The sequence below is a fragment of the Solanum verrucosum genome, unplaced genomic scaffold, assembly GCF_900185275.1.
Source record: "Solanum verrucosum unplaced genomic scaffold, falcon-dt-bn FXZP01000165.1, whole genome shotgun sequence".
Lineage (NCBI taxonomy): Eukaryota > Viridiplantae > Streptophyta > Magnoliopsida > Solanales > Solanaceae > Solanum > Solanum verrucosum.
The window spans coordinates 3,140,112-3,157,770 of NW_026020340.1; the positions used below are offsets into that span (position 1 = coordinate 3,140,112).

The 17,659-nt window shown below is 33.8% G+C and overlaps 2 protein-coding genes and 1 long non-coding RNA gene across 3 annotated transcripts; all 3 read right to left on the bottom strand.

The window, feature by feature from the left end:
- Positions 1-1,835: 1,835 nt before the first annotated feature.
- LOC125837003 (TMV resistance protein N-like) lies at positions 1,836-11,212 on the bottom strand. Its single transcript, XM_049516137.1, has 4 exons — positions 10,692-11,212; positions 9,540-10,614; positions 8,834-9,112; positions 1,836-3,032 (listed from the first exon to the last, which is right to left on the bottom strand). Exons 1-4 carry the CDS (start codon positions 11,210-11,212, stop codon positions 1,836-1,838), a joined length of 3,072 nt encoding a protein of 1,023 aa, XP_049372094.1.
- Positions 11,213-12,625: 1,413 nt separating this feature from the next.
- Positions 12,626-13,640, bottom strand: LOC125837153 (uncharacterized). Its single transcript, XR_007443502.1, has 3 exons — positions 13,572-13,640; positions 12,997-13,230; positions 12,626-12,723 (listed from the first exon to the last, which is right to left on the bottom strand). It is a non-coding gene; the product is annotated as an uncharacterized LOC125837153 (long non-coding RNA).
- Positions 13,641-14,428: 788 nt separating this feature from the next.
- On the bottom strand, positions 14,429-16,612 carry LOC125837004 (uncharacterized). Its single transcript, XM_049516139.1, has one exon. The coding sequence runs from the start codon at positions 16,610-16,612 to the stop codon at positions 14,429-14,431; it is 2,184 nt and encodes a 727-aa protein (XP_049372096.1).
- Between the last annotated feature and the right edge of the window lie 1,047 nt (positions 16,613-17,659).

Consider the following 17,659-nt stretch of genomic DNA (forward strand, 5'->3'; position numbering starts at 1 on the left):
AATTAAATTGAATCTCTTCCTCTCCTTATTTAAGATATAATTATTGTATATAGTGAAAGATGTAATTCAATTCCAAAATCTCCTCCTCTTCCCTTATTTAAGGCTCATAAATCATACTGTAATCATTTTGATTACGAAAATCATTTCGAAAATTGAGATTTTATTGAAATACGGATGAAAGTTAAAAAAATTGGGAAAAAAGAAAATAAAAATATATATAGATGCTGAGCTTTGGAGGTGTGAAATCACCATTTTCATTTTCCAACTAGATTTTCTAAACTAAATTTCGAGTAAAATTAGAATTGCACGGTTAGTAATTTTTTTTTCTAAAACAAATAAATAGAATCAAGTTGAAGCAAAGAGATCTAGAGCCGTTAATTAGTTTTTAATGAAATGATAATGATGAGAAAAGTTTTTGGGTATAAATGAATTAATGATGTGACAAACTATATTTATAATTTTTTAGTTTATAAAGAGTAAAAATACACTTACCAGTTTCATTATTATTATTATTATTATTATTATTATTATATGATTACTATTTAATGTTTATATATATTAATCTAAGAAAATTCAAAAGTCATTACTGTTTTAATTTAACTTATTATAACATTTTAATTTATAGGATGGTGAAATCGCAATTCAACTTTTGACTTGAGTTCTTTCCACTTGTAATATAACTAGTATCTATCCCTTATTATTTTTATTTAAAAAAATTATATTTATAAAGTTCAATTATAAAATAAGAAATGCAGAAATTAACAATTTTAATTTTGATTTAGTCTCTAATGATATGGATATGTCGATGAATAGCTATTTTTTTTCCAGATCAAACAACTCAGTTATTGAAGTAGTTTACAATGAATTTCTACTCGAAAAAATAATAAATACATGTAAAAGTCTTTGCCAAAAGTAGCAAAGACATGAAGAAGAAATAAATTTAATTCTAGTTATTGCTGAAATCACAAATATAAATAATATTTTTCATTTTTTTGGTGCTTATATGAATTGCATTCTTCTTTTTTTTATATACAGAACTATTCTTTAAATGAAAAAGGGAAAAAAATTAACGAACATTATTCTCGGTGGTTAGTATTTTCGAATATCTTTTGACCACTCTATTTGATCTTTGTTTCCATAAGATGCAAATTAATTATATGAACCAAAAGATTAACTTAAGAAATTGGGATAAATAGTTCTAATTTAAAGATAATTATTCTTTTTTCATATCAAGCACTGTACCGCTAAACATACTAAGATTGAGGCTTAAACCACACATACATATATAAAAACAAAAGATATACCTAGAAACAAAAGAATCTCTAGCAGAATGAAAATGACTGGAAGATGAGAGAAAGAAAACTTATTGTATACCTTTATAGAGTTTTGTAATGTAAAGAATATGAAAGGGTTGTGGGAGAAAATTATTAATGAAGAAAATTATATAAACATTGATCAACAATAACTATGAAAAATATGATTAGAAACGTTTTTGGATTGTAATCAACGAGATTATGACTGTCCATCTTCAATCTTTAAGTATTGAATTTAGTGTGAAGCATTAAGTGCTGTTGGAATGAGTTTAACTTGAGAAACTAAAAGGATCAATAATTAAAGCTCAACAAAAAATAGAATTTTTTTTAGCATTTTCTAATTTAAAAAATTAGTGAAGGGCATTTTAGTAATCCAACTTTGAACTCAAACCCTTCCCACTTTTAATATAATATATATATGATATATGATATATATGATGAAATATCTATATGGTTCTTGTACAAAGAACATGCCGAGGGGCTACTACGCTCACCACGCACTTACATTACCACCTTAACTTCTTATTTATGCCTCAAACTCCTGAGCAAAATTCTTGATCCTGCCGCTGATGATGAGGTATGATGAAACAACGAATTATAGATCGAATCATTGCTCGAACCGTATTCTGTATCTAATTGCTGTTGAAATGTTGGCAGCTGTGTAAGACTCTTGCAATCTAATAAGTTCAAGGACTGAAGAGAACCAAGTTGGGTCATGCTTTGAGGCAAATGCTCAAAATTATTTCCCCTCAGATTCAACTTTTTCAAAGAGGATAAGGATCCAATGTTATCCAGAAGTCCTCCATCTATTATATTGCAGTAGCTGAGATTCAACTCTTTCAAAGAGGATAAGGATCCAATGTCTTCTGGTAGCTGTGTAAGTCTCTTGCAATCTGATAAGTTCAAGTATTCAAGAGCACCAAGCTGGGCTATGCTACGAGGCAAATACTCAAAATTATTTCCACTGAGATTCAACTCTTTCAAAGAGGATAAGGATCCAATGTCTTCCGGAAGTCCTCCATCTTTTAAATTGCAGTAACTGAGATCCAGTTTTTCCAATGAGCATAACCCTTCACTCACTGGAGGGAACACGAAGTTCACTCCATATTCTGATTTATCTTTTTCAAAAGTCAATGATTTAAGCTTGTTCAAGCGGACGATGGAAGACGGAGGTTTTGAGATTAGAGTATATCTAGCCTCAAGTATCTCCAAGTTTTCTAAATCACCTATCTCTTTTGGCAACCTACTGAGTTTTGAGCAGTAGGACACTTTTAGCATCACCAAATGTTTCAACGTGCCAATGCTGCATGAAAGTTCTGCAAGGTTTTTCATGCCACTCAAATCTAGCTCTGTAAGACTAGATTGGTGCTTAAACATATCTGATGGTAGTCTACTTAACCCAGAGCATTGCACATGAATCCTTTTCTCCCGCTTCCCTTTTTTCTTGATCCTTGGAAATTTCTCTAACCTAGAGCAACCTTGTATATATAGATATTCAAGAGATTCCCCGCTGACACATTCAAATGTCACAAGCCTTTTACAATCTCTCAAATTTAACTTCCTGAGTTTTTTGGAATTTTCTAGGGAATGGTGAACCTTCGTAAGTTTACTACACCCTTCCAGACTCAAATACACTAACTTTGGCATATTCGTGAAATCTGGTGTTTCCTCGAGGTTTTCACAGCCGCTGAGATCTAGCCTCCGTAGGAAAGGAAATTTCTGCCATTCAGAACAGAAAAGGAATGAGATAGGAAAACAAGAAATGTCAGGTGAAAGAATTATCATAAAATTAAGGTAGATTTTGATTTGACATTCTAAAATTAAGGTAGATTTTTGATTTGGCTAGTTAAAGAATGAAACTCAAAAAATTGGGATACTTTAGGCGTGTTTTTACCATTAACTCATCAACAAAAGGTGTATGAATGGACTAGTTAAGATGTCTATCCGAAAGTTATCGTCAACTTGGATGTACTAGATCTGGGTACGTGCATTGCACGTTTATCCCAAAATTTGTATTGCAAATGACATTTTATCCCCTTCAAATCTTTGATATTTACGGGGAAAAAATCATCATTGTTTCGAAAGGAACTACATATATCTTCCTAATAAAAAGAATATACCTTTAACTAAAAAATTGACTAAAAGTGCATTAAAGTAAAAATAACTAACTATTGCAAAAATTCAATATTCAAATGAGGATACTAAAATACCACATGCTAGACTAATGTATACAAAACAACAAACCACGGTAAATTCTCAATAATAATAACAGCACAACAACAGAAAGTTGTACAATAACAACAAATAAAAAACATAAATATTAAACTAAACAGATAAAAAGAGACAAGAGAAGAGAGCATAGAGATTTTCTGATTTTTTTTCCAATTGGTTTAAGTGTACATGTTATTGTGTCAAATATCACTATTTATAGGATAGCATTGAGAAACACAAAGAGTTGTTATAAATATGATATTAATCCATTTAAAATTATCGATGAGAGATGAGAGTTAAAAACATAATGAATAGTGAGAATTAAATACATTTACTTAATGAAGAGATAGTGGTAATTTATGAATACCAATGTGATGATTTACTATTTACTATTTAATATTTAATTTATTACATAATTTATAACATTTAAATGTAATGTAGAAATAAAACTATAATCATAAAATATGTAAAAGAATTCAAATATATTAAATGTTTAATGGAAAATCATTTTGACTAATTATTAAAGATTTTATAGTAACTATGATTATGAAAAATCATCATTATTATTACTACATGGAAAATGTAAAGATTGTTGATTTTTTCTTGCTAATAATAACTTACAATTTAATAATAAGTATTAAATTGTAAGTCTAGCTGGAAATAGGAGTGTTAATTACCACAATACGAACAATCAAAATTCATTGAATCCCAAAATAAATATTAAATGAAAAAAAAAAATTAAATAATTTAAAGAAAATAAATTACCCCCACTTATCTTACAGATTAAGATTGAAGGTTATTAGACTCTTCATTACCCACATTTAATTAGCACGTGAATATATGATTGCATTAAGATCTTGTTTGATGCATTAATTTAAATATAATTATTACTTAATATTTAATTAATTAAATAGATAGATATTACTATTTAATTCATTTTAGGGATAAGATAAGGACAAAATGGTAATCCAACTTTAAGGTTAGGAGGACAAAATGGTAATCCAACTTTAGAGTTAGGAGCTTTCCACTTATAATAATATATTAGATCTGGGAACGTGCGTTGCACGTTTTTCCCAAAATACTTCATATAAATTTTGTATTGCAAATGACATATTTTATCCCCTTCAAATCTTTCGTATCTATGGGGAAAAACTCCATTATTTCGATAGGAACTAAAATTTTTTTTAATAAAAAAGTGGGTCAAGCCCATTTATTCAAAATGAAAATGAAACAACACATTCGAAAGGAACTACATATAGAGTCCTAATAAAAAGATTATACCTTTAACTATTAAATTGACCAAAAGTGCATAAAGTAGAAATAACTAACTATCGCACATCTAGGCTAATATATACAAAACGACAAACCATGGTAAATTCTCAATAATAATAACAACACAACAATAAAAAGTTGTACAATAACAACAAACAAGAAACATAAATGTTAAACTAACAAAATAAAAAGAGACAAGAAGAAAAGAGAGCATAGAGATTTTCTCTTGTTTTTTTTTTTCCAATTCGTTTAAACGTGTACATTAGTGTCAAATGTCACTATTTATAGGATAGCATAGAGGAACACAAAGAGTTGTCATAAATATGATATTAATCCATTTGAGATTATCGTTGAGAGATGAGAGTAAAAAACATAATGAATATAATTAGTGGGAGTTAAATACATTTACATAATGAAGAGTTAGTGGTAATTTATGTATACTAATATCATGATTTACTATTTAATATTTAATATTTAATTTATTAAACAATTTATAACATTTAAATGTAATATAGAAAAAAACTGTAATTTAAGGATAAAAAATATGTAAAAGAATTCAAATATATTAAATGTGTAATGGAAAATCATTATGACTAATTATTAAAAAATTCATAGTAACTATGATTATGAAAAATCACCACTATTACTACGTGGAAGATGTAAAGATTGATGGTTTTTTCTTGCTAATAATAATATGTATTGAATTGTAAGTCTACCTGAAAATAGGAGTGTTAATTACAACAGTCAAAATTCATTGAATCCAAAAATAAATATTAAATGAAAAAATAATATTTTAAATAATTTCAAGAAAATAAATCAATAGTTAAAGGGTATTAGCAGTGTTAATTACCATAATATGATCAATCAAATTTCATTAAATCTCAAAATAAATATTAAATGAAAAAAATATTTTAAATAATTTCAAGAAAATAAATTAATAGTTAAAGGGTAACAATCAAAATTCATTGAATCCCAAAATAAATATTAAATGAAAAAATAATATTTTAAATAATTTCAAGAAAATAAATTAATAGTTAAAGGGTATTAGGAGTGTTAATTAGAACAATACGAACAATCAAAAGAATACCCCTTTTAACTATAAAATGACTAAAAGTGCATAAAGTAAAAATAACTAACTATTGCACAAATTCAATATTCAAATGAGGATACTAAAATACCACATGCTAGGCTAATGTATACAAAGCAACAAACCATGGTAAGTTCTCAATAATAATAACAACACAACAATAGAAAGTTGTATAATAACAACAAACAAAAAACATAAATATTAAACTAAACAAATAAAAAAAGACAAGAAAAGAAAGCATAGAGATTTTCTCATGTTTTTTTCCAATTGGTTCAAGTGTGTACATTATTGTGTCAAATGTCACTATTTATATGATAGCATTGAGAAACACAAAGAGTTGTCATAAATATGATATTAATCCATTTGAGATTATTGATGAGAGATGAGAGCTAAAAACATAATGAATATAATTAGTGAGAATTAAATACATTTACATAATGAAGAGTTAGTGGTAATTTATGTATACTAATGTAGTGATTTACTATTTAATATTTAATTTATTAAATAATTTATAACATTTAAATGTAATGTAGAAATAAAACTATAATCTAAGGATAAAATAAGTAAAATAATTCAAATACATTAAATGTTTAATGGAAAATCATTTTGACTAATTATTACAAAACTCATAGTAACTATGATTATGAAAAATCATCACTATTACTACGTGGAAGATGTAAAGATTGTTGGTTTTTTCTTGCTAATAATAACTTAGGGGCCGTTTGGTTACTAGTTAGAGTTATGCATGTATTAGTTATGTAGGGTTTAGTTATGCAGGTATTAGTTATGCATGGTTTAGTTATGCAGGGTTTAGTTATGCAGGGTTTAATTATGTAGGTATTAGTTATGCAGGTATTAGTTATGTGGAGTTATGCAGGGTTTAGTTATGCATATATTATTTAATTATGTAGAGATCACAATGCATAAATTATTAACTAATAAATATTGAATTTGTTGTAAATTAATATATATTACTTACAAATAAATAAGTAAGCAAATAGTATAAATTCTCCCTCTTTTTGAATAAAAAGTAAAGAAAAAAAATTCTCCCTCTATACTAAATTGGGACTGCTATTTTTTCATTTTGTTATTTTTTTATGTTTATAACTTATAAAAATAAAATGCGATTAATATATTTCAAGAACATTACAATATCCTATTTTATATAATGTAAATATTCTATCAATATGTTGTATATATTGTTTATATAGTTTTAATATACCAAATATATGAATTATGTATAAATTCACATCCTAAACAAAATAAAAATACATGTTAATTACAGAAGTGGAAAATATTTAATAATATATAACGCTATATACAATTCAATTTGTAATATTAATAAAATATTACATTTGGATTTCAAATAAAAACAGAAAAAAAAAAGTTGTTCGTGTATTAAAAAGAAGTTAGGAAAATAGCATAGTTGGATAACATTTTCAATGAAAATAATTAAAAATAAATTAATAAGGGTAAATGTGTAATTTACTATTTTAATACATGTATAACTAATACCTGCATAACTTATTCCACCTTCTACCCTGCATAACTTATACATAGATTTCCTCATAATTTATGTTGGTATTAATTAGGCATAATACATAAAGAGGACCTTTAACTTGACATCAATTTACAACTATGACCCTAAACTTTACCAGTGCATAAGTAGGCACTTTAACTATCACAAATTTAAACAATTAAACACTCGTCTATCCCGGACAAAGCGCGTGATATGCAAATACTTCTACGTGGCTGCCAACTAATTAAAATAAATACACGGGGATTTTTCAATTGAAAAACTAAAACTAAAAATAAAATAAATATCAATTAACAACTCTGACCCTATGCTTAGAACAAAGAACAACATTTTCCTCTTTCTTTTCTACAGAATCCTAACCCTAAGTTCCTACATTTCATCCTTCGAATCAAAGGTAAATTGTTCAAGAAATTGTGAAGAAAGAGAGGAAAATGGCAAAAAGTTGTTGAAGAAATTAGAAAAAAGAGAGTAAAGTGAGATTTTGATTTTAAAAAGGGAAATATATATATATATATATATATATATATATATATGAAAGAGACTCATTAAGGGTAGAAGTGTCATTTAAGCATTTTTTTACTGTTGGGGGCCTTTATTTTTACCACTGACGCGCCTAATTGAAGTGTGATTCATGCACTTTGCCATGTAGGATTAGAGTGTTTAATTGTTAAATTTTTGGATAGTTGAACTGCCTACTTGTGCACTAGCAAAGTTTAAGGTCATAGTTGTAAATTGATGCCAAGTTAAAGGTCCTTTTTATGTATTATTGTAGGACTACAAAAAAACACAACCAAACATTGTATAAAATTAATACATTAATAACTTTTATACAACATTTAGAATTCTACCAACCAAACATGGTATAAGTTATGTTGACTTTTCCACCTAATACAAAATTTCTACCAAACATGGTAAAAGTAATGCAACCTTTTATACATGGATAAAATACAACTTATACAGTAACCAAACGGCCCCTTACAATTTAATAATAAGTATTGAATTGTAAGTCTAGCTGGAAATAAGAGTGTTAATTACCACAATACGAACAGTCAAAATTCATTGAATCCCAAAATAAATATTAAATGAAAAAAATAATATTTTAAATAATTTGAAGAAAATAAATTAATAGTTACCCCCACTTATCTTACAAATTAAGATTGAAGGTTATTAGACTCTGCATTACCCAGATTTAATTAGTATGTGAATATATGATTGCATTAAAATCTTTTGATGCATGAATTTAAATATAACTATTACTCACTATTCAATATTTAATTAATTAAATAGATATTAATATTTAATTTATTTTAGGGATAAGATAAGGACAAAATGGTAATCCAACTTTGAGGTTAGGAGTATGATATGATGATGATTTGATCAAAAGAAAAATAAAATTGAATTCAGCTATAGTACCTTTGTTCCAGTCCATAAATGAAGCAGTGAACTCTGCTGGAGACCAAGATGAACAAGCTCGTCAGGATCAAATTTTGCTGGCAATGATTTCCAAGGATATTTACAACAGTCAAACCAACGCAAGTTGCTGGGAAGGTACTGATCATTGGAACCATCATGTGTATGAAAACCATTGATGTATAATATCCTAAGCTTTTCCACATCTTTCATGGCCTTTTCGCTAAAGCTTATTAGGTCTTGAATTTCTGGTATCCAGATTGCTTCGATTGCCTTGGTCCCCTGGTAAAAGAATCATTAGTCTACAAAGTATAACTTCAAATATCTGCATAAATAAAATCCGCACTCAGTATGACTACTTTCTCGCAATGCCAAATTTCTCATGTTCCGTTTATTTACTATTGCACTTGAAGTTCTTGAATAACTCGTGCCACTAGAAAAATCAAGGTATAGTATTAGTTAGGTCTTTCTCAAGAAATATGTAACTTAAGAGAAATACTTTGAGCAATTAATTTTGTAATTCTATTTTGTAGTAGTACATTTTCTTGAGAAGTTCTTTACAGTCGAATCGAAAAGTTTTTCATGTTGTGATAGAAGGAAATTGTAATTTAAACAACACCAGTAATTGTCATCTTTAAAATAAAAAGTAATTGATGATCAAGTGCCTAACAGATCGAGGATCGGTAAGGTCAGTTTTGGCCCCACTTACTTGTATTTTTGCTTTTGAGAATTTTTCGAAATCTTGAGTGCGCCATAGTCTGCTGAGTTCTCCCCTTTCCTTTTGCATTGTCACTATGTATTTTCCCATCTCTTGTATTAAGTCATGCATTTGAATCATATCATCTTCAGAGATGAACACAAGAGACTTGTCAATTAGCACCCTCAATCCGGCCTCAGCTCCAAAACCACAGCTCTCAAGAATTTGCTTGATTTCGGTTTGTTTTTTCCCTCTTAAGAAGCATGCAATATCTAGAAATATCTTTTGATCTTCACGCTCCAACCCATCATAACTTACTTTGAGGCTTTCAACAACTTTTGAACTAGAGTTCCTCTTTATTCGATCAACAACACTTCTCCACTCATGTATATCCTTCTCATGTAAGGAAGAACCCCACACTTCCAGGGCTAAAGGAAGGCCTTGAGCCTGACGTACTACCTCCAACGTCATCTCCTCGAAACACTCATCTGGAACTTTATCTTTGAAGGCAAATTGGTTGAACAACTTAATTGCATCATGTTCAAATAGTGTAGTCATACGATATACGGCATCATTTTTCCATATGAAATGCTTGTCTCTTGTTGTTGCAATAATTCTGCTGCCTTTGCCAAACCAACCAAGATCCCCTGCAAGGTATTTCAGTTGGTCGTCATGATCTATGTTATCTAGCACAACTAGAACTTTCTTCAACTGAAGTCTACAACTCATCCGGTGCTTCCCGTCCTCCTTATCAAGCACACAATTTTCTTTTCCCCCTACCAGTTTAGAGAGAAGAATACTTTGAAGAGAATGTATTTCATTACTGACGGGAAGGAAACAAGCACCATCAAATTTAAATCTAGATGAGAGTAAATCAAAAATAGCTCTTGCTATTCTCGTTTTACCAACTCCCACCATTCCCCAGATCCACACCCTCCGGACATCATTGCTTGTCATATCTAGAAGGTAGTTGACTTCCTCTAAATGAGCATCTATTCCCACAATATCTGTCAAATAAGATAAAGAAGTCGTGCATAATTTGGGCGAAATTTCATTAACAAGATCCTCAATACAGTGTGCTTCATTCCTACAAAAAATAACAACATTATTGATATATACAGATAAGAGAGACGAGGATGAGTAGAATTTCACATCCAAACTTACTTATCACGGATATCACGTCCTTTTATATTTGCAGCAGCAGTTAAAGCAGATCTCCATCCTTCGACCTTCTTCATTCCTTCTACATCATCCTTATACCTCGATTCGTGTTTGGCAAAGGCTTCTGCAAAGCTCTCACTTTGGTATCGAACATGTGATGGATCCACATCATAGAAGACTGGTATGACTAATTGTTTTTTTTCTTCCTTGCATTCCATAATCTTCACTAGTTCATCCAAGCACCACCTCGACGTAGCATAATTTTTTGAGAAAATGATTACAGCAACTTGAGACTCTTCCATAGCTTTCACTAGTTCTATCCAGATGGGTCCACCACTCTCTAGACTTTCATCATCTAGAAAGGTGGATATTCCCCTGTTTTCCAAAGCTTTGTGCAAGTGACTTGTAAAATTATTGCGAGTATCTAAGCCTCTAAAACTTAGAAAGACATCGTACTTGCACTTCTGTTGGGAACATGAATACTGTGAATTACTCTCATCAGAAGAAGAAGATGATGATGCCATCAATTCTTGGAAGGTAATGGGGGTGGAATTCTTGTCTGGCAATGGAGATCAAAAGAGAAAAAACATGTTATTGTTGACCAATGATTGGGTTTTTAGAGAGTAAATATGAACAATTCATTATATTTTGGAGAGATGACATACAGGAGTGGGGAGGAGCCAAAAACATTGAATTGAATTAAATTATTGCTATTGGACTAGTCAACTGGTAAGTATTTCCACATACTAGCGGTAATACAGAATGAACTTTCTGTCCTTAAAAAAAAAAAAAACTTTCTGTGAAGCTTCCCAACTGTGTGCATGTTAGTTGAAACGATCAATCCAAACACCCACTTAATTCAACTATATTTAGATTCATTTACTAGCGGTTTGAATATTGATTTAGGGTTAAAACGAAGTGAACAAGATAAATAAAATGCAGGAGTATAGATCTGAATGTTTGCTAGTGTATCCGGGACCCCTTAACCAGATTGTAAAGTTTCTGTGAAGATGGGGTCTACTCCAATTGAATTAGTCAACTTGTATCAATGCTGTAAAGTGGTAAGTAGTAGGAAATTTCTGTGATAGAATTAGACCTACCTACCCTAAAGTGGCTCCATAATTGATGATATTTTGTAATGTTTTTATGAAGATGGGGTCTACTAGTCAACTTGTATAAATGCTGTAAAGAGGTAAGTAGTAGGAAATTTCTGTGATAGAATTAGACCTACCTACCCTAAAGTGGCTCCATACTCTACAGAAAACTGTACACAATGTACAACTAAAAGTACAAGCTGATGAAGAAGCAAAGAGAAAGAAGGGTAATTTCTTTGTCACCGACAGCTCAGCTAGACTTCACTCGTGTTCTTCTTGTTTGACAACTGTTTTTTTTTGGGTAGAAAAGATGATATATTAAACACACTAGCTATTACACGGAGTGGCTACATAGCAGGGTTGAACATTTTTTATTGCATAGTAGCATTAGATAAAGCAGTGGGAGTAAAATAAGCAGCATGAGCACTAGGAGGATTATTTACAGCCCCAGAAGGGTGGAAAAACTACGCTGACTATTACAAAGGTGCTTTAAACGCGGGTAAACAGTGCCTGCTTTGTCAGCCCAATGCATTGGTAATGCAATCTGGAGTTTGGTCGAAAACTTGCCGTGAAAACCCTGATGGTTGTGGAGATTGCAAAAAATATACCTCCAATACTTTTATTTTATTTTTTGGTTGTTCCCTTGACACTGGATTGGATTGACCAGTTTCAGTGTTTAGTTCCTATCCACCAACTATTTCTACCACATGTAGATTTGATTTGATAGTGGATCGATGTCAATAAACTCTACGCTTGCTTGATAGTGTCAGGGTATTTGAGCTCTGCATCCAAAGGAAGAATAGTTGCTCAACCACCAAGCTACATTCGATTCCTGGAAATAGTTTCCGTTTGCTTTGTGATGTGAGGCGACTTACTGATAGTTCCATGGCTTCTTTCATCCACCCGTTTTGGTGAAGTTTTCTTGCTTCTCACACATTCATCTGCAATAGGATTTTGGACAGGCTACTCATCAGTAAATGTGAAGGTGTGATTTTAGTTCATAATTAAATGCAGCATTCTGGTCTACGAGAGGTGTGGTGTGACCATTAATAATCAACAACAACATACCCAGTGAATCCCACAAGTGGGGTCTAGGAGGGTAATGTGTACGCAGGCCTTACCACAAGTTCACAACCCTGTGAGGATAGAGAGGCTGTTTCCAAAAGACCCTCAGCTCAAGTGCAATAAATCCAAGTAAAAGAAGAAGACATGACCTTTAATAATAATACCAGGATATAAAGATTTCGTGAATCTCTTTCTCAGGCCCAGACACTAGTTGTTCTGTTACAAACAGAGGAAGCATGTGCTCTTCATAGGCCGTGTCACCGGTGTTGTTCTCTAAGTAATCCAAGACACTAGTTGTTCTGTAACAAACAGAGGAAATATGTGCCCCTTCATAGGCAATGTTACCGGTGTTGTTCTCAAAGCAATCATGGTCCCACTTTGCACTGCAAACGTGAACCAAAACCAAAAGAGTGAAACTTGTCAAAACTACTTATAAGTAATCAAAACATAGATGCTACTTATTACTTTTATAGAGATCAAAGTTAACAAGCCAGACAACAGACAATTGGTGCATTCAATCTTGGCTTAATAAGAGATGGAAGGTCATATAGCCATTAACTCTATCACAGCTATAATTCTCAAATTTATCTGATGTTTTGGCAAATGGTAACATATTTTGTCTGTTGTAATTAAAAGTTAACACAAAGACTAGGTTTCTTATGTTTCACATTTTCCTTCAAAAGAAGCATAAGAAAACTGAAGGAGATCATGAGCAAGGTCGAACCTCAGCTGCATCTCTTGCTCCACCGTCTCACATTGTGCTGCATCTTTGATTGAACCTCCCTGCTATAACAAGAGATATATTTATATTTAAAACAGAGATTTCTGCTAATATAACTGTTATACCTGTACTCAAATTATATACTGGAACACTTTGTCAAAAAAAAATTATATACTGGAACAAAATAACAACATATTAATGAATCGGCGGTAGTAGCTAGCTAAACCAACAAAGCTCCTTACCTCTGAAACATTAGTAGGCCTTACCCAACTCTTCACTGCTTCAATCTTAGAGGGATCCACCATCACTCCATCCTTAGAAACCACGTGCCCCAAGAAGGACACTGAATCGAGCCAAAACTCACACTTGGAGAATTTGGCATAAAGCTTTTTCTCCCTCAACAACCCCAATACAATTCTCAAATGCTCCTCGTGTTCCCTCCTGCTCTTCGAGTATATCAGGATATCATCAATGAATACAATAACAAAGAGGTCTAAATATGGCTTAAAAATTCCGTTCATTAGGCTCATGAAAGCAGCAGGGGCATTCGTAAGCCCAACGGACATTACTAAGAATTCATAATGCCCATACCTGGTTCGAAAAGCAGTCTTTGGCACGTCCGTTGCCCGCATTTTCAATTGATGATAACCGGACCTCAAATCAATTTTAGAGAAGACGCAAGCACCCTGTAACTGATCGAACAAGTCATCAATGCGAGGAATGGGGTACTTGTTCTTAATAGTTACCTTATTCAACTGCCTGTAGTCTATGCACATCCGAAAACTACCATCTTTCTTCTTCACAAATAAAACTGGAGCACCCCAAGGAGATGTACTCGGTCTAATAAAACCTTTACCTAACTATTCCTGAAGTTGGGCCTTTAACTCCCTTAACTCAGCTGGGGCCATTCGATAAGGTGGAATGGAAATAGGGCGAGTCCCCGGCTCCAAGTCGATACAAAAATCAATATCTCTATCTAGTGGCATACCAGGTAGGTCGGAAGGAAAAACATCTGTAAACTCACGGACTATCGAAACAGACTCGATTGAAGGCACTTTGGAAGTATCATCCCTGAGATGTGCCAAAAAGGCTAAGCAACCCTTACTCACCAACCTCTTAGCATGAAGACAAGAGATAATACGAACTGGGGCGGGAATATAGTCACCCTCCCACACTAGTGGATCTATCCCAGGCTTGGCCAAGGTCACAGTCTTAGCATTACAATCTAAGATAGCAAAATTTGGAGAAAGCCAAGTCATACCCAAAATTACATCAAAATCAACCATCTCTAGAATAATCAGATCTACATAAGTCTCACCCCCCACAAAAGTCACAAGGCAAGACCTATACACTTTTTCCACTATCACAGACTCACCAACAGGAGTAGAGACACGAATAGGCATGTCAAGCAAATCACAATGCAAATCAAGACCAGTAGCGAACGAGGACGATACATAAGAAAATGTGGATCCAGGATCAAACAATATAGAAGCCATGCGATCGCAGACCAGAAGAGTACCTGTGATAACAGCATCAGATGTCTCTGCCTCTGACCTCCCGGGGAAAGCATAACAATGGGCCCTATCACCTGTCTGTCCATTGCCTCTGCCGGGCTGCGCTCCAGTAGTTCCAACCTGCCCGCCACCCCGGTTGAACTGGTGACCACCATTACCTTGGCCACCACGTCCTCCAGAATGACGGCCTCTACCATGACCACCTCTACCTCTAACTGCTGGGGATCTATAACTCTGATCGTACCGAGCCTGACTCTGCTTTGGACAATATTTCTTGATATGTCCGGCCTCTCCACATCCATAACAAGTCCTAGAGTCGAGGGTAGGTCTCTGTGAAGACGAAGAAGACTGGAGGTAACCCCCAAACTCAGAAAAAGGTTGACTGGTCCGCAACGGACCCTCAACTGAAGCCTGCAATGAAGACTGAATAGCACGGGGTGGATAGCCCCCTGAACTCTGCCCTCTGGAGTACGAACCGCTAAACTCACCTCCCTTACGAAACTTTTTAAATGTTGACACCTTGGTGAAGTCATCTGGCTTCACCCCCTCTACCTCTATCACAAAATCAGTCACTTCCTGAAAAGATTTTGCAGAAGCAGCTACCTGTAAAGCTGGGATCTGCAAATCTGACCTCAATCCCTTTACAAAGCGGCGAATCCGCTCTTGCAGACTGAAGCAAAGCTGAGTGGCATACCTGGATAACGCACGAAATTTAGCCTCATAAGCTGCAACAGACATCCTTCCTTGCTCTATGTTCAGGAACTCATCTCTCCTTCTGTCCCTCAAAGTCCGGGGTATGTACTTCTCCATAAATAAGCTAGAAAATGATGTCCAAGTCATAGGTGGTGCCTTTGCTGGTCGACACTCCACATGAGACCGCCACCACATTTTGGCATCCCCTTGAAATTGGTAGGTCACAAACTCAACACCGAATCGCTCCACTATGTCCATCTTATGTAACAACTCATGACAATCAACCAGGAAATCATAAGCATCTTCAGATTCAGTACCCTTGAAAAATGGAGGTTTCAACTTTAAGAACTTAATAAAAAGATCATGTTGGTCACTAGTCATTATAGGCCCTGTAGTCAATCGGGGAAACGTGCCTGTTTCCAAGGACGCATCCATGCGAGGAGCCACATCGGCTGCATGTTGTACTCCCTGAACTTGAGGTGCTAGTGAAGAAAATACTGGGGGTGCCTGTCCCTGATCAGATAACCCGCTAAGATAAGTGAGAACCTGATTAATCATCTCTGGAGTAGGCTGGGGTGGTACTTCCTTCTCTTGAATCTGCTCATCTTCCCCTTCGTCACTCTCTCTCACTACCTCGTCAGTCGGTGGATGAGTCACCACTCTATCCCTAGCTGGACCAGGTGTTTGTCCTCTGCCTCTAGTGGGCCTTCTCCCGCGACCTCTACCACGACCTCTTGCCACTGCTCCCCTTCGAGCTGCATCCCCAACGGTTGGCTCAGGCGTACCCTGTCTTACCGGTGTTGGTGTTGTCACACCTGTTGCTCTAGTTCTGACCATCTGCGAGATAGAGTGAAGAAGGTCAGATACCAATTTGTATCAACCAGATACCAATTGGATTTAAGTAATAGCAGAAAGAAAGAAAAATGTGAGTTTTCCTAAAGTCCTATAGCCTCTTGAAGAAAAGTAAAGGCGTCCCCGTACCGTTCCGCAAGACTCTACTAGACCTGTCCTTGTGTGATGAGATCATCGAACCTGGCTCTGATACCAAGTTTGTCACGACCCAAATTGAGTCGTGAGTGGCACCCACACTTAACCTCCTAAGTGGGCGGACCAAGGAATCTAAACCCCAACATATTCCAATAATTCAACTACGAATAACAACAATAACGCGGAAACTCCAAAACTTATTAAAGTAACCAATCAAATAAACCTCTAAAGTCTATTACATATTATCCCCAAAATCTGAAAGTCATCACATCAAGGACATCTGTTCTTAACATATCAAGTCTAAAAGTATTAGAGACCCTAAAATAAGTAAATACGTTGGTCCATGTCCGAAAACCAAGGACATCACACCATAACTGAGAGAATCCAGCACGAGCTAGAAGGAATAGCTCACCCTGAAATCTGATGTGCGGGAGACTGGCTAGAGCTGAGGGCGAGTCGAAGTCGATGGTACACTTGCTGCACTCCACAAAAGAAAAACGCAGAAAACACAAGTAGGAGTCAGTACAAGGAACACGTACTGAGTAGGTATCATCGGCCAACCCAAAATAGAAACTAATATACAATGAGTAATAGTATAAAGTCAACTATAGCACTTAGCAGGTGATAAGAAACCACAACATGAACAAGTAACAGTTGAAGCAAGTACGTAATCAATCACAATATCAAGCACACACACGAGGACTCATGCCTCTACATCACACCCGTTTGGGAAATGCGTTCATTGAGATTGAGTACATTAAGTTAATTCAATATCTTTTTCCTTTAAGGTTACCGTGTCGGAACGTGACACTCCGATCCAAAAATACCGTGTCGGAACGTGACACTCCGATCCAATAATATTATTAATTTATCATTTATTATCACTACTTTTCAGTT